At 44.0% G+C, this 23,490-nt stretch overlaps 1 protein-coding gene across 4 annotated transcripts in view; it reads left to right on the top strand.

Annotated features, from left to right (window-relative positions):
• Window positions 1-23,490, top strand: part of CMIP (c-Maf inducing protein) — a 259,986-nt gene that overhangs the window by 156,847 nt on the left and 79,649 nt on the right. For all 4 annotated transcript variants that reach the window (XM_077454627.1, XM_077454636.1, XM_077454645.1 and 1 more), the window contains 3 exons: window positions 3,273-3,376; window positions 14,273-14,377; window positions 16,359-16,712. In XM_077454627.1, coding sequence (XP_077310753.1) covers window positions 3,273-3,376; window positions 14,273-14,377; window positions 16,359-16,712 — 563 coding nt within the window. The remainder of the gene's footprint in view (window positions 1-3,272; window positions 3,377-14,272; window positions 14,378-16,358; window positions 16,713-23,490) is intronic.

The following is a 23,490-nucleotide window of genomic DNA, read 5'->3' as shown; positions in this document are numbered from 1 at the left end:
CTGATAATATGAGAATTTTGTAAAAAAAAAAAATAATAATAATAATCTTCATTTTGCAAAGAATTGTGGGAAAAAATTACAACTTAAAAAAAACTCACCATGCTACTTAATACATTGGAATGTCCACTTTCTAAAAATTTGGGGGGTATTTGTACTTTCCTGACTTGTTAGTACCGGTTCAGACTACAGCACCTTGGGATCCGGCTTTTCAGACCTCAAGTCGCCCCAAGTCGCTGGACATAAATTCCATTGAAGTGAATTAGAGCTGTCTTGATGTACACTACTGAAGTCGCTCCGACTTCAGAAAAGGTTCCTGTACTACTTCAAGGTGACTTCTAGCCGACTTGTACCCATAGATTTCAATGTAAGTTGCCTCCAGGTCGGATCTTTATCTTAATTGATATGATTTGGATCCGACATTACAGGTAGATTACCCAGGAATTTCTTGAAGTTGCCTCCTTGAAGTTGCTTCAAATTTGCCTTGAAGTTGCCTGGCAAAGTGTGCCGACTTTCAGGTCGCTGTAGTGTGATCCGGCACTAAGGCCCCTTTCACACATGCGGACATTATGTCCTTATTTCATCTATCTGTTTGCGGATGAAATATGGACATACATGCATCCCTATGGGATAGCGGGTGTCTGCGGATAAACATCCCCAGACACCCGCTATCATCCGCCTCTGCTATTGTCCGATTCTGCAGATGAGGAAAATCCTATTTTTCTATTTGTCTGCAGAGCGGATCGGATGAACACGGACAGACGGTCCGTGTTCATCCGATCCCCCCCATAGAGGAGAGCGGAGAGCTGACAGGGCGGTCCCTGCACAGTGTGCCGGGACCGTCCTGTTATCTGCCGGCTCAGCGGGGATAACGGAGCGATCCGAGCTGAGCAAGCGGATCATCACGGGGCAGATCATTACTGATCCGTCACGTGTGAAAGGGGCCTTAGTGTCTGAAGAAATGAGATACACCTGATGTACTGAAGGCCAGATCAGATGTGATCAATTTTCAGTGATTGGCACCATAGTTGTAGACTCTATAACTTTCACAAAGACCAAATAACATACACTAATGTGGCTTATTTTTTACCAAAAAGGCATTTTTTTCACAAAATTTACGGTCTTTTTTTTTAATTTATAGCACAAAAAAAAAAAAAAACACTAGTGATTAAATACCACCAAAAGAAAGCTCTATTTGTGTGAAAAAGACGCATGTTTCATATGGGTACAGTGTTGCATGACTGAGTAATTGTCATTCAAACTGTGAGAGCGCTGAAAGCTGAAAATTGTTCTGGGCAGGAAGGGGGGTGTATGTGCCCTGTATTGAGGTGGTTAATAAATAAGTTTATCTTTTGATTAAAACTATTTATCAAATAAAAGGAAGAATCTGATTGCCTACTCTAGAGAAGTTCTTGTTTGACTTTGATTAAACATATTGTTTTTTTTTTTTTTTTTATAAATGAAATTGATTTAACTGTAGTCATGCCCTGAAGGGAAATACTTGTAATACCTTTAAAACAATGTGCTGTATTGTATAAATGTATTTAATTAAAGAACATGTACCAAATTATTGCTTTTTATTATGTTTTGGGTTTTCAGTGCATTAAAACATGATGTCCAGGTATCCAAAAGTTGAACTCCAGGCACAAAAACCTTTGTTTGTATACACTAACTATATTACCAAAAGTATTGGGACACCTGTCTTTACACGCACATGAACTTTAATGGCATCCCAGTCTTAGTCAATAGGGTTCAATATTGAGTTGGTCTACCCTTTGCAGCTATAACAGCTTCAGCTCTTCTGGGAAGGCTGTCCACAAGGTTTAGGAGTGTGTCTATAGGAATGTTTGACCATTCTTCCAGAAGTGCAGTCGTGAGGTCAGGCGCTGATGTGGACGAGGAGGCCTGGCTCACAGTCTCCTCTCTAATTCATCCCAAAAGTGTTCTGTCAGGTTGAAGTCAGGACTTTGTGCAGGCCAGACAACTTCCTCCACCCCAAACTCGCTCATCCATGTTTTTGTAGTCCTTGCTTTGTGCACTGGTCCAAATCATTTGGTGGAGGGGGAATTATGGTGTGGGGTTGTTTTTCAGGAGTTGGGTTTGACCCCTTGGTTCCAGTGAAGGGAACTCTTAAGGCATTAGCATACCAAGACATTTTGGACAATTTCATGCTCCCAACTTTGTGGCAACAGTTTGGGGATGGCCCCTTCCTGTTTCAACATGACTGCGCACCACTGCACAAAGCAAGGCCAAAAAAAGACATTGATGAGCAAGTATGGGGTGGAGGAACTGGACTGGCCTGCTCAGAGTCCTGACCTCCACCCGATAGAACACCTTTGGGATCAATTAGAGAGGAGACTGCGGTCCAGGCCTTCTTGTCGACATCAGTGCCTGGCCTCACAAATGCGCTTTTTGAAGAATGATCAAGCATTCCCATAGACACTCCTAAACCTTGTGGACAGCCTACACAGGATAGTTGAAGCTGTTATAGCTGCAAAGGGTGGGCCAACTCAATATTGAACCCTACAGACTAAGACTGGGATGCCATTAAAGTTCATGTGTGTGTAAAGGCAGACGCCCCAATACTTTTGGTAACATGGTGTATTATTTACATATATTCCTCAATAGCCACAAAGGATATAAAACCTCATTGTGTGCACCAAAATCATTTGCAAACCCAAATATTACCCTGTAAACCTAGCCATGACATGTAAAGCAGTGTAGCTGTACATAGCCTGTACAGAGATCAGAACAGTGGGAGGGGCCCAGTAGATCCCACCCACTTTAGCCTGCCTGCAGAAAATGACAGAAAGGGGCGGGGATGAGACTGACAGCAGTGGGCGGTCTTTATTACAGGAAGTTCCTGCATAGAGGCAAGGTTTCACACTGGATTACTGCACAGATCTGGAAAAGGAAATACATAAAACATGCCAAGAAGAATGTGACGGATGTATTTGTTTATCTCGGAGTTCAGCTTTAGGAAAGTAGTCAGAAGTGTAATTTCTGTAATGACATGTCCACTTTAGGAAAGTTGTCCTGTACATGTGGAAGAAAGGTACCTGAAATGCGTGAACACACAAATTCCAGCTTTATAGCTCAAGCTAGTTTCTGATTGGGTAATGTCTCTCATTTTATATGTCCTACATTAGAGGAGACCAGGACTGGTTTCTCCCAGAAGGTTTAATGTATATGTGCAGCGGGTAATCATTTCTTCTTGTGGGCGTCTTGTGCCGGCAATCTTTTAAACCAGTCTTTTCCTTCTTCTGTTTGTCCAGGATTTCGGGAAGTGTCCTCGTTTAAGGCTGTTTACTCAGGAGTACATACTGGCTTTGAATGAATTAAACGCAGGAATGGAAGTGGTGAAGAAATTCATACACAGGTCAGTGGCCGGTCATGAATCTTAAATCGCTCTACTGTGCATGTTTCCTCAAAGCTGGAAAATATGTTCTGGGTAAAGGTCCAGTGCTTTTCCATGTTTGTACATCCTGCTATTTTATCTCTAGTGTAGTACAACAACATAACTGCACTTCTCAAAGTGAACCAAACAAACTTTTTACTAAAATCCAGATTTCCCTGTTCTTGAGTCGAATGTAGGCAGATCGAGGTAAAGCTGAAGTTTTAATATTTTTGCCTTCCCTGGTTCCTCCCTCCCACCTTTGTCAATATGCTAATTAAATTCTAATAAATATAAACTTCTATAATCTAATTTTAATAAATAAAATCTTTAAATTTTCGTTATGTACCGTATTTTAAAGGGATTGTAAAGGGAATTTTTTTATTTATTTAAAATAAAAAACATGTTATACTTACCTCCACTGTGCAGCTCGTTTGGCATAGAGTGGTCCTGAACCTGCTCTTCTGGGGTCCCTCGGTGGCTGTCTCTGCTTCCTCCCGCAGATGCTTCTCACGTTCATGCGAGCTCCCTCGCATGGTGAGAAGCATCTGCGGGCACGCTCCCATGATACAGCCGGCGGCTATAGCCGCTCGCTGTATCACAAGGCCCCGCCCCCCCGGCGCTCCGCGTCAGTGGATGTGATTGACAGCAGCGCGAGCCAATGGCTGCGCTGCTTTCCATCCATCCACTCCAGCCAATCAGCGGCCAGGCTGAACGGTGGAAAGGACGTCGGGGGACGAGCGCGGGACTTTCGAGGGGTGAGGTAAGTAAAACGGGGGGGGGGGCTGGGGGCGCCGGGACTGTCAGATGTTTTTTCACCTTAATGCATAGAATGCATTAAGGTGAAAAAACATTTACCTTTACAACCCCTTTAAGGCTGAATATAGTTTTTATTATTATTTTCAAAAGAAATAAAGTAATAAAAGTATAACAAAGTCATTATCAAATAGGCATATTGGTAAAGATAGAGGGAAAGGGGTATTGGGGGGGGGGGGAGATGGGGAGTAGAGGAGGGGTCAAGGGAAAAGAGGGAGGCGAAGCATCCGGCAGTCCCCTCCACAGTGCAATACAAATTTAAGTGCAATAAGAAAAAACTTTGCAAACTAGAAACAGTTGTATCTCCCTGCAGTGTCATCACTCTTTGGACACCGCCCATCCATTCCATCCATTATCCTGTCCCATGGTGGAGGGGACCAACGGTATTAAAGGGGGTAAAAGGGGAGAGAGGGGAAGCTCAGCGTGTATGGGTTCAAAGTAGCTATCTATGTTACCCAGTTCTTTCTAACAATTGGTTAATCAATGGTTAACAAAGCGAGGAACAAAGTAGCTCCAATTCACATTTTAAAATGACTTATGGCTCGACCAGTGACTCCATCCTCCATCTATATGTAGCGTCTGGTCTCAATCTCAGACATTTAGGTTGTTGAGGAAGAGATCAGAGGTGGAGTGGTGGCGCCAAAGAGAACACAAGAGAACATATTTATCGTATGTGTCCTTCGCTTGCAACTCCTCCATGAGTATTATGTTGTTAAGGATGTCCACCCACCTAAAAATGGGGGGGTGGAGTCCTTCTTCCAGTAAAGAGAGATAACATGGCGAGCTGCAGAGAGGAAGAATCTTAGGAGACTTCTCTTCTGTGACTGGATTGTACCTGGGAGAATGGATAGGAGAGCAATTAAAGGCGAAGGAGACGGGGAAGTCTGATACACATCATTATATATCCCAAAGATTTTATCCCAAAATGGGCGAACGCTGACGCATTCCCACCATACATGAATGTGGGATCCTCTTCCTCCATGACATCGCCAACAAGTGTCTGTAGTGGACGGGAACATCCTGTGCACCGAGAATGGAACTCTATACCACTGTGATATCAATTTGTAGTTCTTCTCCTGTGTGAATCCTGACCTGGACGGTTTGTGGGTAAGTATAAATGAGGTAGTCCACTGTGCTGGAGATATATGTACCTTATTTTAGACTCAGAGATGCCATCACCGGATCTCAATGCTTCTCTATGCAATGCAGGTAGATCACAAGTGGTGGTTGGAGCAGGCAGACTGCTGTACATAACTTCCAGAAAACATCACAACATCCTGCCTCAGTACTCCTCTCAAGAGCCCTTAGGCCTAATGCAATCAGCCGGTTGTCTCTTAACCAACTCCCGCTAGCATACCTCTCAACTTTCTGAGATGGAAATGAGGAACACCTATCAGCAAAAGTATGCAGGCACAGGACACACCTTTCGCCACGCTCCCTTAAAGGAGAATTGTACAAAAAAATAAGATTGGTTAAACCCACAAGTGCTTATTTTACCTCTACTATTCCTTTATATTGGCTTTTGGAATTTACAAATGCAGCAATTTAGAAATCAGATGAAAGGTTTAGCTCTGGGAAACAGTTTTTGATAGATAAAAGGTGCGTTTTATATACATCTATATAGATCAGACCAAAATGAGGGGCAATTGAGGAGGAATTTGTCTCCTCATTTGTCCCTCCTTTTGATCTGATCTATATAGATGTATATAAAATGCACTTTTTATCTATCAAAAAGTGTTTCCCAGTGCTAAACCTTTCATCTGATTTCTAAATTGCTGCATTTGTAAATTCCAAAAGCCAATATAAAGGAGGGACAGAGGGACATTGCTCCAAATCAGGGATAGTCCCTCGAAATCAGGGACAGTTGGGAGGTATGCACTAGCTGTATAGGGAAATGACGGCTGTGCGGTAGTTCTATTGTTTTGGGATGACGACATATGATGTCGCCCACTCTTGCCGTGCCTTCAGGCTGTGTCCCTGGGACATGGCACATCCCCGATCTCGGTAAAGAGACGCTGCTCTAGGTTAAGGAAAAAGATGGGGGGGGGGGGAATTCATTGGACTGCATCAAAAACGCACTGGAACGCATCATAAATGTGCATGCAGAAAAGCATCTGGAACGCATCCTGACTGCATTTCTATGGTGTGAACTGGCCCTCAAGGTTTTTCTTTGTGTCGTCCGCATGCAAATATGTGGCCTCTTAGCGGTTGGGCCTTGGTGCCCGAGCAGGAGCATATTTGCTAAGAGCGCACTCCCAACACAGTTAGCAGCAGCTAATGGAAAGCTTTCCGTTCATGTGACCACCATGACAGCCAATCACGGTGGTCGCATGATCATAAAACCTGCTCCATTTTCTGGCATCCTAAAGCCCTTAAAGGGCCGGGCGGCACTGGCTCCAAGGGGTAAGGTAAAAAAAAAAAAAAAAAAAAAAATTCTGTGTCCAAGACTTGCCCTCTCACCCCCCCCCCTTATACTTACCTGAACCCCATTGCAATCGAGCGCTGTACATGAGAGCTGCGGCTCTCCTGGCTTTGTCTCTCCACACTGGGCAGATTGAGAGCAGCGGGAGCCATCCACCTATCAATCAAATGAGGAGGGATCGGGGGGGGGGGGGCTGAGTCCTGCTGTCTCTGTCCCCATTGTAATCGGTTTCCTATTGGGGTCACCAGCAAGAGGGGAGGGGCCATGAGCTCCAACAGAGCACCCAAGAAGAGGAGGATCGGGGGGGGGGGGGCACTCTGTGCAATTTAATTCACAGAGCAGATAAGTGTAGACATGTTTGGTTGTTTTTTTTTTGTTTTTTTTTTCCTGTACAACCACTTTAAAGCAGAGCTCCACCCAAAAATGGAAAGGTCCGCTTGTCTGCCTGGAATCCATCTGCCCTTAGCTCAGGCATGCAGGCAGTAGTGTGTGCTTGTTAAAAAAAAATGGTTGAAACAAGTAAATGCGATATACTTTCCTATTTACTAATGCTAGCAGCATGAGAATTAAATATAGTCAAAGTTGAATGAGAGAGTGAAGTTCCACTTTAACGTTGGAGTTTCGCTTTTAGCTCTAATACTCTTAACACTTTGCTGTTTAGTTTATTAGATAAAAGTGCTTAGAGGCACTGTATGGCAGCTGGCCTTTCTCAAATGTTGCTTGTACTCATGAAGCAGGGCGGACTGGGCGCTCAGGCATTGGCTTGCCATAGGGGAAGTTGAAAAATTCAGTTGGTGGTTCTTGGCTTGGTTGGGGAGGATGTTTAATCATGTGGGTGCTTCCTGGTTTGAACATTCTCATGTGGCTGTAGGCATCCCTAAGCAGAACTAAACGTCTCAATTAACTATGTTTAATCCTTATGCTGCTAGCAGTATTTAAATAGTAAGGAAGGTATATTATCTTTACTCTTTGTTTACGTTTCTTCAGTTACTTCCTGGTTTCTGACCTTATGAGGTCATACGAGGTGTGTCTGAAAACTTTGATTGGTGTCAGAAAACAAACCAAACAGAAGATACAAACGAATTACCTTTTATTGGCCTTCAAAATTATCGCCGTCCTTCACAACACTCTTTTGTCAATGTTCATAAAGCTTATGGAATCTGTCAGCGATGGCCCCTTTAGGAATCGATCACAGAACTGCTGTGGTTTCTTGGATTGCAGAAAGTGCGCCTTTTGTGACGCTCTTAAAGTGGATGTAAACCCGAATTATTATTTTTTTTGTGATGTCATAATGTAGAGTATAAGTTTTCCTATTATTTAAACCCAGTCTTGCCACAAAGAGTTAATCCAGCTTTGAGCGATCCTTTTATTGTTCAGTGAGATAAATCTTGACAAACAGAGAAAAACTTTGTCAAATCCTCCCCCTTGCTGTGAGTGACAGGTGATTTACATATCTGGTGCACTAGCCTAAGAGACATGCATTATTTTTTAATTCCCTCCCACTCCTTTCTTCTGCTGCTCTGCAAGGATTGGCTGTTCCACACCTCAGCATGATTTGGCATGCTGAAGTCACGTGGGGACTTTTCTGGGTTTTGACTGGATGTTAGAGATCATAGCAGAAGTTCAGTGTAAGAAATACACAGGAGAAAACGCATGTTGATAAGGGGAGTGTAGAGGTGGGCGGGGAGTCTACTGACATCACGACTCCACCCACTGAGCCCCGGAAAACAGACCCACCCACAAAATCTGCAGTTTTTTGGGTCTCATAGCAGACAGAGGGGAGACATTTGACAAATAAGTATACATGCAGGAGGCATGTATATCCTTATAGATAACCACTATTGCAGTAGTTTAGAAAGAATGAGAGTGGGTTTACATCCACTTTAAGGCGGAGAAACAGAAACAAGTCTACAGGCACCAAATCGGGGGAGTACAGTGGATGATAGAGAACCGGTACGCTTCCCTTGTAATAGAAAAAAAGCATGACAGGACCTCTTTAATGTGACATCTGGGGTCAAAAAGACCTCTGATCTCACATTAATACCGCGTACACACGGTCAGATTTTCCAACAACAAATGTTGGATGTGAGCTTGTTGGCAGAAAGTATGACCGTGTATGCTCCTTCGAACATTTTTTGTCGGACTTTTCGGCAACAAATGTTGGCTAGCAGATTCTCAAATTTTCTGCCAACAAATGTTTGTTGTCGAACTTTCCGATCGTGTGTGCACAAGTCAATCGGACAAAAGTCCACGCATGCTCAGAATCATGTACGAGCCGGAAACGCTCGGTCTTGTAAAACTAGCGTTCATATTGGAGATATCACGTACGTTTTGTACGTCACTACGTTCGTAATTGTTGCCCAACATTTGTGTGACCGTGTGTATGCAAGACAAGTTGGAGCCAGCACCCTTCGCACAAAAATCCACAGTTTTGTTGTCGGAAAGTCCGATCGTCTATACGGGGCATTACACTTATATGCATTATAAAAAAAAAATGCTTTTTTCAATAAAAAAAAGCCCCCTTTAAGGCTGTTGGGCAGTAGTGTAAGCAGTAAGCTGCGGGAGGAGTGTGGGCACCTCTCCCGCTGCCGATAAAAGTGATCTTGTGGTTAATCCGCCACAGAGACCACTTTTATCTTAAAGAGGACCGCCCGCCATTTCAGAAAAATACCAGGGTTATGGCAGCTATGTGCTGCCATAACCTCGGTATTCTACGTCGAAGTACCAACGTACAGCTACGACAGTTTGCGGTAAGTGGTTAAAAAATAAAAATTCCAGTCTATATATTATAGTTTGTAGGTGCTATAACTTTCACACAAACCAATCAATAAAAAATTATTGGGATTTTTTTTTTTTTTTTTTTTCTTTTTTATCAAAGACAAGTATTAGAATACATTATGTCCAAAATTGATGAAGAAATTGTTTTGTTTTGTTTTACTTTTTTTTACTTTCAAATATTTTTATTGATAACAAGCATAGAGAACAAACAGTCACTGTTACAAGCATATGTCCAAAAAATACATTTTACAACAAAGTTTCAGACATAGATATAGAGTCAGGCTACATTCAGATTTGCGAGATGAACTACACGCTAGAGCGCGGATTACAACTTGGGCCTACAACTCACATCACTAGTAGTATCACGAGGGCAGAGTCCAGTAAACACTGCAAAGAAAGTAAGTGGGCGGGGCCCTGTCCAGATTACTGTGGCAACAGTGGTTTTACTTTTTTTTTATTGGATAGGTTTTATAGCAGAAAGTAAAAAAATGTTTTTTTGTTTGATCTTTTATTTATTCGGTTAATTTATATTGCAAAAAAAAAAAAAAAACAGTGATGATCAAATACCATCAAAATGATCTAAATTTAATTTGAGTACTGCATTGCCTGACCACGCAATTACTAGTTAAATTAACACAGTGCTGAATAGCAAAATATGGCCTGGTCACAAAGGGGGTAAAATCTTTTGGAATCAAAGTGGATAAACCCACTATTAGAATAAATATACTGGTCTTCACTGGTCTGCACTGGTCTGCTTCTGTGGCTATTTGCATGGGCTTTCTGGAGAAGCCAGCATTGCAGGCCCATAGCTAGCGAGAGCCTGCAGCACCCTTTTCTATGTATAGGTGGGGTAAAGTTATTATTATAGCCTTTTTTTTTCTTTCCATTTGTAGTTACTAAATCATTATATTCGAACAGAACATCCCTTATGCAAAGATTTTAGCTTCCTCAACTACTTCGGTGTTCTATTAATTGTTAACCTGGTTAAGGTAGACTGATCAATATCATTGTCATACAATTGCTTCCTCTGATCCTTACACAATAGCCTTGGGAAATACTCTGCATCCAAACTAAAGATAAACTCTTGCCAATACAAAAGAGCACAAAGGTTACAAAGCAACATAGTCTGGTTCAGGGGTAGGCAACCCCCAGCACTGGTGCCACAAGCGGCATGCAAAGCCTCTTTTGCCGGCACTTGACTCCCTCCCCATCAGCAGAGCAGCGCAGGGAAGTGTCAGGGAGACACTAATGCATTCCAATTTCAGAATTCCCCACACCGCATCTGCACTGAGGGGGAGGCACTGCGCCCCCACATGTTGTAAAAGATGGGAAACATTGATTGGTTCTCTAACTTTGCTGTAGCTGCGATCATCAGCTTTTGTGATGGGGGAAGAGATCGGGTGCAGTTCTGCTACGGGGAGCAGTCCCTGTTTCCAGGAGGAGGAGGACTGTCATTGGCCACTGCTAAAGCCAATCACAGTCCTACTAGCCCCGCCCACTATCTGGACGAAGATGACTCGCTTGGTTGTCGCTACTCAGAAAGAAGGGATTTCACTGTGATTTGAGAGAACCACAATCAGGTGACAGTTTGTGGAATTATTGTTGCGTGTCTGGGAAGTTTGTTGAAATTATTCCTGAACCTTTGTGTCACTTACTACTGAACCCCGCACTCTGTGTCCCTTTAAGCCAGAGCCAGTATTCAGCGCAATGAAAATCATACTCAGATTTTCCTGTGGCGCAGAGCGCTGCACTTTTTCTCAGCTGTGGGGCCCAACTTATGATCCTGCACACAGGCCCACTGCTTTCAGAAAATACCCCTGACCCAAGCTTATCATTGCGCATCCATTCCAGATGCTTGTATGTGATATCCCATACATCACATACATCCCATACATCCCATACATCACATACATCCCATACATCCCATACATCACATACATCCCATACATCCCATATATCCCATTCAAGCATGTGGGCTGGATGCGAGAGGTGGATCAGCAGGATGAGTGTGCCAGGACAGGTAGATGTGTCTCATATCTGCATCTTTTCGCCACTCTGCATATCACACATATCATAGATGAGAAGAGGCTACAGTGGTGGGGAAAATGAGCAGGAGGGGTTCAGAGGTGGGACAGATGTGCAGGTAGGTACAGTGGTGGGAGAGATGAGAAGGGGGTTCAGCAGTGGGACATAAAGGCAGGGGGGTACAGTGATGGGGGCAGATGAGCGGGGGGGGGGGTTAGTGTTGGGACAGAAGAGCAGGGGGGTACCTCAGTGGGGCAGATGTGAAAGGAGGTGTATTGGAGGGACAGATGAGCAGGGGGTTACAATGGTGGGGCAGATGTGCAAGGTAGTTCACTGGTAGGGCAGAAGAGCAAGGGGGGTACAGAGGTGAGACAGATGTGCAAGGAGGTACTTTAGTGGGGCAGATGAGAACACGGGTTACAGTGATGGTGCAGATGATCAGATGATTTTAGTGTTAGGACAGATGAGAAGGTGATTCAGAAGTTAGAAGAGCATGGGGATAAGGCGGTGGAACAAATGTGCAGGGAGGGTACAGTGGTGGGGCAGATAAGAAAAGGGGTACATTGATGTGGCAGATGAGCAGGGTGATTACAGTGGTTGAAGGAGTGAGCAGTGGAGCAGTGCGCTTGTTGCAGGAAGTTAAAAACAACTCCTGCAAGCAGCATCTTTGGAGAGGTGAAGGAGCGGTGTATACACCGCTCCGGTCTATTGAAATGAATGGGCAACGCGGCTATACCACCGGAACAACGCTGCTGCAGCAGCAACGCTTTGCGGTGGTTTTAACCCTTTCTTGGGTGCCAGCGAGGGGTAAAAGCTCCCCGCTAACGGGCGAATAGCACCGCAAAATAGACGGTAAAGCGCCGCTAAAAATAGTGCCGCTTTACCGCCAACGCACCCACTGCCTCAGTGTGAACAGGGCCTTATAAAAAAAAAAATTATTTTCATGATTGAGAGTGTGTTTTTGTTATAGTTTTTGTTATAAATTTTTTTTATAGTTTTTGTTATAAAATCGACATGCTCCATTTCTTTGAAAACTTTTTTCGGAATACTGTGCTCAAAAGGTTGCCTACCCTTGGTCTGGTTAATGCTGTGAACATTTTAAAACATACATTCTTGTATCTTTTTATTTTTTATGTGACCCAGCGTTTGCTGACAAAATTGGACAGATAATGGACAGCAGACAAGCATGCATGCCTAAGCTGACTGATTAGCAGATTGGTATAAAAGTGTGCATAAATCGAAAGCAAGCCATAGATGATGTGATTTTCTGTTGCAGGAAAGAAAATTGCTCAGTTCCCTCTTCAGCATTGACTGTGTTAATGGGGGAATCTCTCCCACAGCGCTATTGTATTCTGCCAGTGGGGAGCTCTGCCTGCCAGCAGAACACAATGATTACTTCTGGCGGCTAAAGCCTCTGGCAGAAATCCCATGCAAAACATCTGACAGGCTGATTGTACTGATGGATCAACTTCAGTACAACCAGCCTGCCCATAGATGGATCGAATCTCGGTTGGTGCCGGACAAACTTCAATCCATCTATGGCTGGCCTAAGGCTACATGCACGCTGGCTGGTTAGCCCCTGTGCATCAAGTCTAGGCAGTTTCAGAAAGGCACACAAAAAAAAAAAAAAGCTGAAAATAAAGAAAAGGCAGCGTGCAATTTAAGTTAAAATCACACGAAAATCTGGTGTAAAAACAAAAGTTGCTGCTGTGATCCGACTTCCAGTTAGAGAGGGTGGCTACATGTGTTATCATAGCCCCACTGTATGTAGGAACATAGCCACCATCTCTTGCTTGCCTGAGATGGACTAGGGACTATGGGTTGTGTAGGGTGCAAAGAGTGGTGCACATGACCTCAACTACAATGTGCGGCTCGTTTCAAACAAATGAAAGGGAACAGAAGAGGTCTGGGAGCTCCCTGGGGATGTTAGAAGGAAGGAGAAAAATACAGTGACCTTCAGTTGACACTAGACTGGGGTGTGAAAAACTCGCAATCCATGCCCGTTTTCAAAGCGCACTGCCCTTGCGATCTGCAGCGGGCGTCGGTGCAATCTTAACGACACCCCAGATGCAAGTCACAAACACTGTTATGTTTGCCTGCACCGGATCACATGGTATAAAAACAACCATGTGAGTCGGCTTACAGTGCATTCCTAAAAACGACTTTGGTGAAATTTGAGGCTCAAATCGCATCCACTAAATCACATGTGAATTGTACAGGAATGCAGTGCAGTTCATAGTGTAAACCTGGGCTAAGAAACCTTCACTTCCTGGAATCCATCTGCCCTTAGCATGCATAAATGCAGTGTGCTTAGATGAGAAAACCCCTCCTCCTCTCCTCCCAGCCTGAATACTCCTGGGATTTATGACATCATTTACCTAGGCAAGAAACCAGGAAGTAACTGAAGAAAAGAAAAAAAAAAGGTTTAAAATAAGTAAATACGATATACTTTCCTATCTATTTACAAATGTTAGCAGCATGAGGATTAAATGTTATCAATGTTAACTGGAAGAGTGATGTTCCATGTTAAATGACTTGTAATGCAGTACTGTTACTCAGGAACACCTGGCAGGCAGACATCAAAATTAATGATTTACAGCTCTCTTTATCTTTCTATCCAATATCCCTCCATCCGTTTCACTCTCTCTCTTTGTACAGTATACATAACATATATTGCCTATTAATAGGTTTGGTATGCTTTGTTTGAGGCATCTTTGGATACTGTCTAAATTTGACTGTATAACATTTATAAACTGTATTTTCCTCCTTTTTTTTTTTTTTTTTTTTAGGGTTGTATGTGCACTTTGCGTATTCCAACATCTGCTTTTTTTTTTTTCTAGCATGCATGGGCCCACTGCAAACTGTCCTCACCCCAGGGTCTTACCAAACCTTGTGGCCGTCTGTCTAGCTGCCATTTATTCCTGCTATGAAGAATTCATCAACAGGTAATTGTAACATTGGACATGGCGTATCACTTTTAGAGCTTTTGTATCATCACAGCCAGGTTTGCATTTATTATACAGAGTTATAATGATTGGTTGTAGGCTCTGATTTCCTGTATGAAATGAGTTCTATAAATTCAGGCAGACGTGTTTTCCTGGACAGTGACTGAAGCAAGAGAATCCGTGTGACAGCCAGGCAACTCGTATGCCAGCAACATAGGGTTGCCACCTGTCCGGGATTCACCCGGACAGTTCGGGTTTGGAATCGTGCGTCCGGGTTTCAGACTGTCTGAAACCGGACACATTAATCAGACTGGACTATGGCTTCCCAACAGGGTTGCTGGCTGCAGGTGTCTAAACCGAGACAGTTTGTTACTCTCTCTTTCACACTGCCCAAAGCTAGCACTAACAATCCCACACACACGGGAGAGGGGAGAGGGCTCAAAAGTGCGTGCCGGAACTTTGAAGTCCAGAAGCCTCAGATACATCTGGATGAGAGGCTCTGACTGCCAAGGTGTGAGTGAGCTCACCATCCATCCCTGTCTGTGACTGAAGTCTCCCCTCTTCTCTCTTCTACTTCTGAGTGAGTACACTAAGGTAAATCAGGGTTCTCAGGGCACCCCTTACATCAGAGTTTCTCTTTACACCAGAGGCCACAGTGTTCCAGCTTACATGAGAGTTCTCGGTGCTGTCCGTACATCAGGGTTCTCGGTGTTTGTACATCAGGGTTCTAGGTGCTGTCCGTACATCAGGGTTCTCTGTGCTGTCCGTACATCAGGGTTCTCTGTGCTGTCCGTACATCAGGGTTCTCGGTGCTGTCCGTACATCAGGGTTCTCGGTGCTGTCCGTACATCAGGGTTCTCTGTGCTATCCGTACATCAGGGTTCTCGTGCTATCCGTACATCAGGGTTCTCGTGCTGTCCGTACATGAGAGTTCTTGGTGCTGTCCGTACATCAGGGTTCTCTGTGCTGTCCGTACATGAGGGTTCTCGTGCTGTCCGTACATGAGGGTTCTCGTGCTGTCCGTACATGAGGGTTCTCGTGCTGTCTGTACATGAGGGTTCTCGTGCTGTCCGTACATGAGGGTTCTCGGTGCTGTCCGTACATGAGGGTTCTCGGTGCTGTCCGTACATGAGGGTTCTCGGTGCTGTCCGTACATGAGGGTTCTCGTGCTGTCCGTACATGAGGGTTCTCAGTGCTGTCCGTACATGAGGGTTCTCAGTGCTCTCCCTTAAATCAGGGTTCCCAGAGCATCCCTAATGTTGGAGTCCCCTTACATCAGAGTCTGCAGAGTCCCCCCCCCCCTCCCCATTACAGTGTAAGGGAACTCTGCGAGTTCAGAAGTAAAAGATGAAGTTTGTGGATTCAGATGTAAAAGAGGAACTTTGGATTCGGATGGAAAGGGTAACTCTTGTGATTTAACGTCATGTGAATTAGAAATGTTATTTAATTGCAAAAAATATGTATAGTTTATACTATAAATAAAAAGAAATTGCTTTGCATGGCTAAAATGTTTGGGTTTGACTTAAAGAAAAGGTTCTGCCATTGTACCGCTCCAGCGTGAAAGCCCTCGGGGCTTTCATACAGGAGACACAGCAGCGGCTCTCAGGGCTCTCTGCAGGCACTATTTTTAGCGTTGTAGCGCCTGAAAAGCGCCCCAGTGTAAAAGGGGTCTTCAAGCGTTTTTCATTAATTGAAGCTATAGTGCCACATCTTTGAATGGAGGAGGCGGAAAGGGCGGGCATAGACAACCCTCTTGACGAGTGCCTATGACGGGTCCAACGCTCGTATTAACCCCCAAAGCACTGGAAGATTATGGCTGTGGTGGGGTGGGGGAGGCCAGAGGACTTAGGCTTTAAGGGAAAGTGAGTGGAACCTGTATAAAGTTGCATCATGGTTCTGAACGTCCTGAACGTTTTGTCATCATATTGCTTTACTTGGTTTTATTTAACATTTATACTCCTTATTTGCTTTTTTTCTCAAGCCGAGACAATTCGCCAAGCCTCAAAGAAATCCGTAATGGCTGCCAGCAGCAGTGCGACCGCAAGCCCAACATCCCCTTACGGCTTCTTCACACCAATCCTGACCTGGTTTCCAAAGAGGTCACGTCGGCGGAGTCCCGACACAAGTCCGTCATCGTCACATCGAACGAGATACACGTGGAGGTGGAGCGCAACAATACAGTGAATCAGAAGCTGAAAGCAAACACTGGCAACGATAGTGAACCCAACCTGATTGACTGTCTTCTCATCAGCCCAGCCTGCAGCACCATGAGCATTGAGCTCAGCCCACAGGCCGAGCGGGTGTTGGGTTGCTACGTGGAAATCCTAAAGATGCTGTAAGTAACTGCTGATATAGTTAAAATGTGTTTTGCTTTTAAAAGTTAGTATGCTGAGTAGAAACCTGCTGTACATTTTTTATCCTTGTGTTACCCACTGGTTCTACGCGTTTCTCTATTAACCACCACTACACTTTCAACTGACTGCCACTGCATCGGTGTGAAATTCTCCACTGACTGCCACTGTAGCAGTCCACTTTACTGATCACTACTCTGCAGATTGAGTATAGCTATAATCAAAACCATCTTCGGAATGTGACCAGAACCATTGGCTAAGGCAGTGTTTCTCAACTCCAGTCCTCAAGGCGCCCCAACAGGTCATGTTTTCAGGATTTCCCTCAGATGAAATGTCTGTGGTCATTACTAAGGCAGTGAAACTGATCAAATCACCTGTGCAAATCAATGGAAATCCTGAAACCTGTTGGGGCACCTTGAGGACTGGAGTTGAGAAACATTGGGCTAAGGCAAGCTATAAGCTGATGGGATTAAATAAAATCGCTCGGTTCCCTCATCTACACTGAGTATGTTGATGGGGGAAGCCCTCTCCCCAGTGCTATTGTATGGAGCCTTCCCTGCCTGCAGAACATGATGAATACTGTTGACAGCTATAGCCATCTGCAGTAATCGCAGGCAAAAAAATCTGATGTGGTGGATTTACTGAAGTCGATTCATCAAACCAGCCTGCCTAAGGCTGGGTTCACACTGCAGCGGTGACGAGAATCGGATGTGATTCGCGCCGCACTGCAGTGCTAATCACATCTGATCTCTGTGTGATGTGATGTGACTGATAGTATGGCTGAATTCGCATCGCACCCGGCCCAAACTCGCACAGGACCCTTTTTTTGGTCCGCAGCAGAATCGGATCGCATGGGTGTTCACACCATGCGATCCGATTCCTGTCTGAGTTTGCAGATCGCACTGCGATATGCAAACTAATCTGGGGGTGTCATTAACGTTTCACTGACACTCCCAGCAGTTCGCATAGGGCAGTGTGAACTGCCGCCGGGAGGTATGTGATGTGGGAACCCGCAGCGGATTCGCGGCGTTCCCACATCGCTGCAATGTGAACCCAGCCTTAAGGTGGATTGATTCTCAGAAAGTCTATGTTCAACCAACCAAGATTCGTTCCATCTATGGTCGGCTTAATTATCAGTTTCCTCTGTTACCTTTGTAAAAAAAAAAAGTGGTTTCTGGTCACATGGCTGACAGTGCTAACTGGAAAGTGGATTTCAGTTTTTTGACTATTTGGGCAATCTCCTTTGACTCCCCAAAAGAGCCAACTTCTGAATTATTTGTTAACTGATCTGTTGGCTCTAGGCTTGATATATCCTTATGAGCCCATGCGCACTCCCTACTGCACTCTAATCTGCATCTGTTGGCTTAGCCAGGCAGTGTCGTCTTCTTCTTTTTTTTTTTCTTACGGCTATAGTTTATATACTTTTCTTATTCGTTGAGTAAGCATGTTAATGAAAAGAACTTGGTACCATTTATATATGTAACATGTTTAGATGTGGTGATGATGCAGTCAAAACCAGTCAAAATGTCCTTTTCTTGATATCAACGTAGAAGCTGACCAAACTGAACTTTTGTTTCTTTGCAAACTTTCTGTTTCTTAAGCCCCATACACACTATCAGATTGTCTGCTGAGTTTTTCCTTCAGATTTACCAAAACCATATAATAGGAGGTCAAACCTTAGGAGTTTCAATGTGTATGCAATCAGGCAGGTCCTTATACTACATGGTTTTGGTAAATCTGAAGGAAAAACTCAACAGACAATCTGATAGTGTGTACGGGGCTTTAGTTGTCATTCTTGTGTCTTCAATATTCATCGAAGCACGGACCCCAAACAAATGTGCAAATGAGGAGTTCTCATTTCTCTGTAACTACTAAATAAAAGAACAAGCAAAGCGCACTAGAAAAAGAAAAAAAAAATGTATTGACTATAGTAAAAAAGAAAAAAAAAAAACGGGTGGAAGGAAAGAAAATTGCTCGATTCCCCCATAAACACAGTCGGTTTTGATGAGGGAATGCCTCCCACTGCGCTGTTGTGTTCTGCTGCCAGGGAACCTTCCTGGCCGACAGAACACAATGATCACAGCTAGCGCCTATAGCTTCTGGCAGTGATCTCATGCAAAAAATCTGACAGGCTGGTTGTACTGAAGTTGATTGATGAACCAACTTAAGTACAATCAGCCTGCCCACAGGTGGATTGAATCTCAGATGGTCCCTGCTGAACCGGCCGAGATTCGATCCATCTATGTCAGCTGGGAACCTTCCCAGCTGACAGAGCACCATGATCACAGCTAGCGACTATAGCCACCGGGAGTGATTGCATGCAAAAATTCAGACAGGCTGGTTGTACTGAAGTTGATGGATAAATCAACTTCAATACAACCAGCCTGCCTATAGATGGATCGAATCTCAAATGGTCCATGCTGAACTGGCCGAGATTCGATCCATCTATGGCTGGCTTCAAGCAGGCCATAGACTTTTTTTTCATTTTTCAATTAGCCAGATTACTCCATCCCCACAAGGAAGATGAAGGCGTTAAAACCCCCCACCGGGACGTTGTATTCCGGCAGCAGGACCCGATGCTGTCTGACTACACTGATCAACAAAACAATGATCCCACGATCGACTTCTGTCAAATGGGATCAGCTACAAATTTTCAGCTGAACCAACTGTCTATGGCCTCTAAGTTTTGAGGCTCCACATTGAGACGTAAGGAGAGACGGAGACTCAAAACATGTTATTGACAGTGTCTGAGTGATGGGACTGCCGTGCGAAGGATGTCTCACAGCAGCTTTAGGATTCCCAACTAGCGCACTTCGCTTGTTTTATTTTGTAGTTACAGTTTAGCACTTCCCAAGTGTTATATAGCAGAGCTGCAAGGATGGTGTGGGTCATCTACACAATTTTGGATTTGTCACTGTGCCCATGCCTCATCACATACAGGATTGGTGACTATTATCGGTGATTTATATTATACCAGTTATATTATGGTGTAGATCTCTGTATGTTGGTTTTTGTTTGTTCCCATTATACTGGCTCTGTACTTGCTTAAAATGGTTGTAAACCCTTACATATACCGAGTCTCAGCTAATACACAGAGGGGAAACAAATCCTCCTACATAAACTGTACCTCTTTATCTGCAGTCTTCTATTTATATTGTTTCAATATCCAGAATTTATAAAGCTTGTCTGAGCTGTCAGAAAAAAAGGAGGCAGAAACCGGGAATGACACACTGCAGAGCTCAATGAGAAGAGCTCTAAGAGCTGATTGGAAGGAGGGGAACCCCCCCCCCCCTTATGCTGCACACAGGAACAGAGCTGAGGCTGTCAATCAGCTGGAGGTCCCTCCACGTCACCATTTTTCTCTTGGTGTCAGGAAAACTTGTCAGAAGTGACTCATTCTGATAATAGTGGAACACAGCAGAAGAGAGAAATGACACTTAGTGCTCTATATAGAGATAAATACACACTATAGAGCAGGGATATGCAATTAGCGGACCTCCAGCTGTTGCAAAACTACAAGTCCCATCATGCCTTTGCCTCTGGGTGTCATGCTTGTGGCTGCCAGTCTTGCTATGCCTTATGGGACTTGTAGTTCTGCAACAGCTGAAGGGTTGCTAATTGCATATCCCTGCTATAGAGGGATATGCTTAGTTCATATTTCATGTCTAAGGTTTACAACCACTTTAAGGCCTATGAATCAACCTTGAAGTCAAAGAATGGTAATTAAAGTCAAGAATGTTTAAAGTTTTATAACAAGCCATCAGCAGCAACTTCTATATTTCTGTCAAGGCCAGTTAAAAGAGAAGAATAGCTAAGGCTCTTTTGGCTGTACTTCTCCTATGGATCACAGGAGTACGGTTAGGTCTGCACTCATGGGACCTGTTTTCAGCCTAGAGTGGGCTTATGGAATCCCTGGACCGGCAGCCGGCTCAGCCTCTCAGCAGGGGGGTGGGGGCAGAGCAGAGAGCAAGTGCTCTCTGCACACAGAATGCTGAGAACTGAGCGATCAGCGGTGTGTGATCGCTCAGCTCTCAAGTGAAGAGCTGTCAGGGGGTAGATGCAGCATCGCATCGATGTTGCATTCACCTAGGTCAGCATAAGGGTTTTTTTTTTTTTCTAAATTCCAAACTTCTATTTTAAAGTCCAAAAAGATCTTAGAAGCCTCACCCCAACTAACTGCTGTCATGAAAAACAAAACAAAATCCAAATGCCCATTTTATTTACATGAAGCCACAGTCATGTGGTGATCTTTCTCTATTTTTCTGTTTACTTCCTTTCGGTCATACTTTGAATTTTAACAGCTTCCCGACCGCCTCACGCAGATATACTGCAGAAGGGCACGTACAGGCAGATTAACGTACCTGTGCGTTTCCCTCTAAGAGACGGCTTGAGGGCGCGCACGCGGCCGCCGGGAGCTCCGTGATCGTGGGTCCCGCGGACACTATGTCCACTGGCATACCCGCGATCATCTCACAGTGAGGAAGAACGGGGAGATGCTAATGTAAACAAGCATCTCACCGTTCTGCCTAGTGATAGTGTCACTGATCTCTGCTCCCTGTAATCGGAAGTGGTGATCAGTGTCATGTCACACACAGCCCCTCCCCCCCACAGTTAGAATCGCTCTCTACGACACACTTAACCCCTACAGTGCCACCTAGTGGTTAACCCCTTCACTGCCAGTGTCATTTTTACAGTAATCAATGCAATTTTTTAGCATTGATCGCTGTATTAATGCCAATGGTCCCAAAAATGTGTCAAAATTGTCCGATGTGTCCGCCATAATGTCACAGTCACAATAAAATTCGCTAATCGCCACCATTACTAGTAAAAAAAAATGTATCAGTAAAAATGCCATAAAACGATCCCCTATTTTGTACAAACCAATCAATAACCGCTTATTATTATTATTATATGCGATTATTTTTTTATTTTTTTTAACCAAAAATATGTAGAATACGTATCGGCCTAAACTGAGGAAAAAATGTTTTTTAATATATTTTTTGGTGATATTTATTGAAGTAAAAAATAATGCATGTTTTTCAAAATTGTCGCTATTTCTTTGTTTATAACGCAAAAAATAAAAACCGCAGAGGTGATCAAATACCACCAAAAGAAAGCTCTATTTGTGGGTGGGGGAAAAAGGATGTTCTTTTTGTTTGGGAGCCACGTCGCGCAATTGTCAGTTAAAACGACGCCGCGCCGAATCGCAAAAAGTGCTCTGGTCAGGAAGGGGGGAAATTCTTCCGGGGCTGAAGTGGTTAAAGAAGTACAGCCAAAGCTTCTAGGGTTGTATTTCTCCTGTGAATCATAGGAATTCAGGCCATTCTGCACTCCTGTGACCCATTTCCAGGCTCGGGCAAGATCAGGACAATAAAGTCGGGATCGGCCCACAAGCCTGAGCTGGCCACTCCCACCCCTCCACAGTCCAGTGTTCCAGTGAGGGGGGCAGAGCAGAGAGCGGTGACTGACTGTCACCAGCTCTTTGAGAACAGAGCGATCAGTGGTCTTTGATTGCTCGGTTCTCAGTGTTAGAGCCAGCGGGGGACAGAGGCAGCATCGGACCAGTGCTGGATCCACCTAGTATGACTGCTGAAAAAAAAAATCCCAACGAACCTTTTAGTTATAAGAACTAAAAATGTTTTTTTTTTTTTATATATTAAAGAAAAGAATTGCCTTAAAACTGAAATGATCCATGTATCGCAAATAAAAATCCCAAAAAGTGTGTGTAGTGGTTGCTTTTTTAAATTTTAAATTATACATTTTTTAATTATAATTTTAGTTTTTGTGTTTTGTGTTCGTTGATACATCATATAGTAGATTGCGGGCGGCACAGTGGTGTAGTGGTTAGAACTCTCGCCTAGCAGTAAGAAGGGTTGCTGGTTTGAATCCCAACCATTACACTACCTGCCTGGAGTTTGCATGTTCTCCCTGTGCCTGTGTGGGTTTCCTCCGGGTACTCCGGTTTCCTCCCACACTCCAAAGACATGCAAGTAGGTAAATTGGCCCTAGTATATGAATGGGGACCTTGGATTGTGGGCTCCTTGAGGGTAGGGACTGATGTGAGTGTGCAATGTACAAGGATAGGGACTCACTCAGGTTGAACTGGATGGACTGGTGTCTTTATTCAACCTTACTAACTACTATGTAAGATAAAGATCATTTGGTAGTTAAAGGTTATCATCTAAATATACTTTATCTTAGTGCAGGAACGCTTGGGCTTTTGTTGTTGTGGTGATGTCATCACGTTGACCATGTTTACATCACTGCAGGAAAGAGCGCGTCCCTGTGATCTCTGGTTTGTGGAGGCTTATGGTGGTCATGACAATTGCTGTAGACCAGTAAAGTTGCCTTGCAGGGATTTTCTTAGTGGATCCTGCCTCGGTGCTTCCAGGTCCCAGTAAGCCTACCCAGACCTTGGCACAGATCCATAACCTTTGCTATACTGTTCCTGTAATGAGGTCCTACAGATGTTGTAAAGCTTGTTCTAGGTAAATGTTTTGTAGAAGCAACTGCTGCTCTACCAGCATTTCTATAAATATCTTGCTAGACTTCAAAAGCTAAAAAGAATGTTTTACGACGAGGTCTACTTATTCTCTGAAGTGCTGCTGCACCTCCATGATTGTCCCTATAAAACTGGGATGGGCTCTGTAGCACTGTCAACATCAATGTAGTATTTATGGAGCTTTTCTTTTATATGTATATGTTTATATATATCCCAAAAAAAGTCTGTGTGCGATTCTTTTGATACATTGTCACTTTCTC

This window comes from Lithobates pipiens, unplaced genomic scaffold (genome assembly GCF_037356315.1).
Source record: "Lithobates pipiens isolate NorthernLeopardFrog02 unplaced genomic scaffold, aLitPip1_a1.2 Scaffold_10, whole genome shotgun sequence".
Lineage (NCBI taxonomy): Eukaryota > Metazoa > Chordata > Amphibia > Anura > Ranidae > Lithobates > Lithobates pipiens.
The sequence above is the reverse complement of the archived record's forward strand: the minus strand, read 5'-3'. Positions and strand labels throughout refer to the sequence as shown.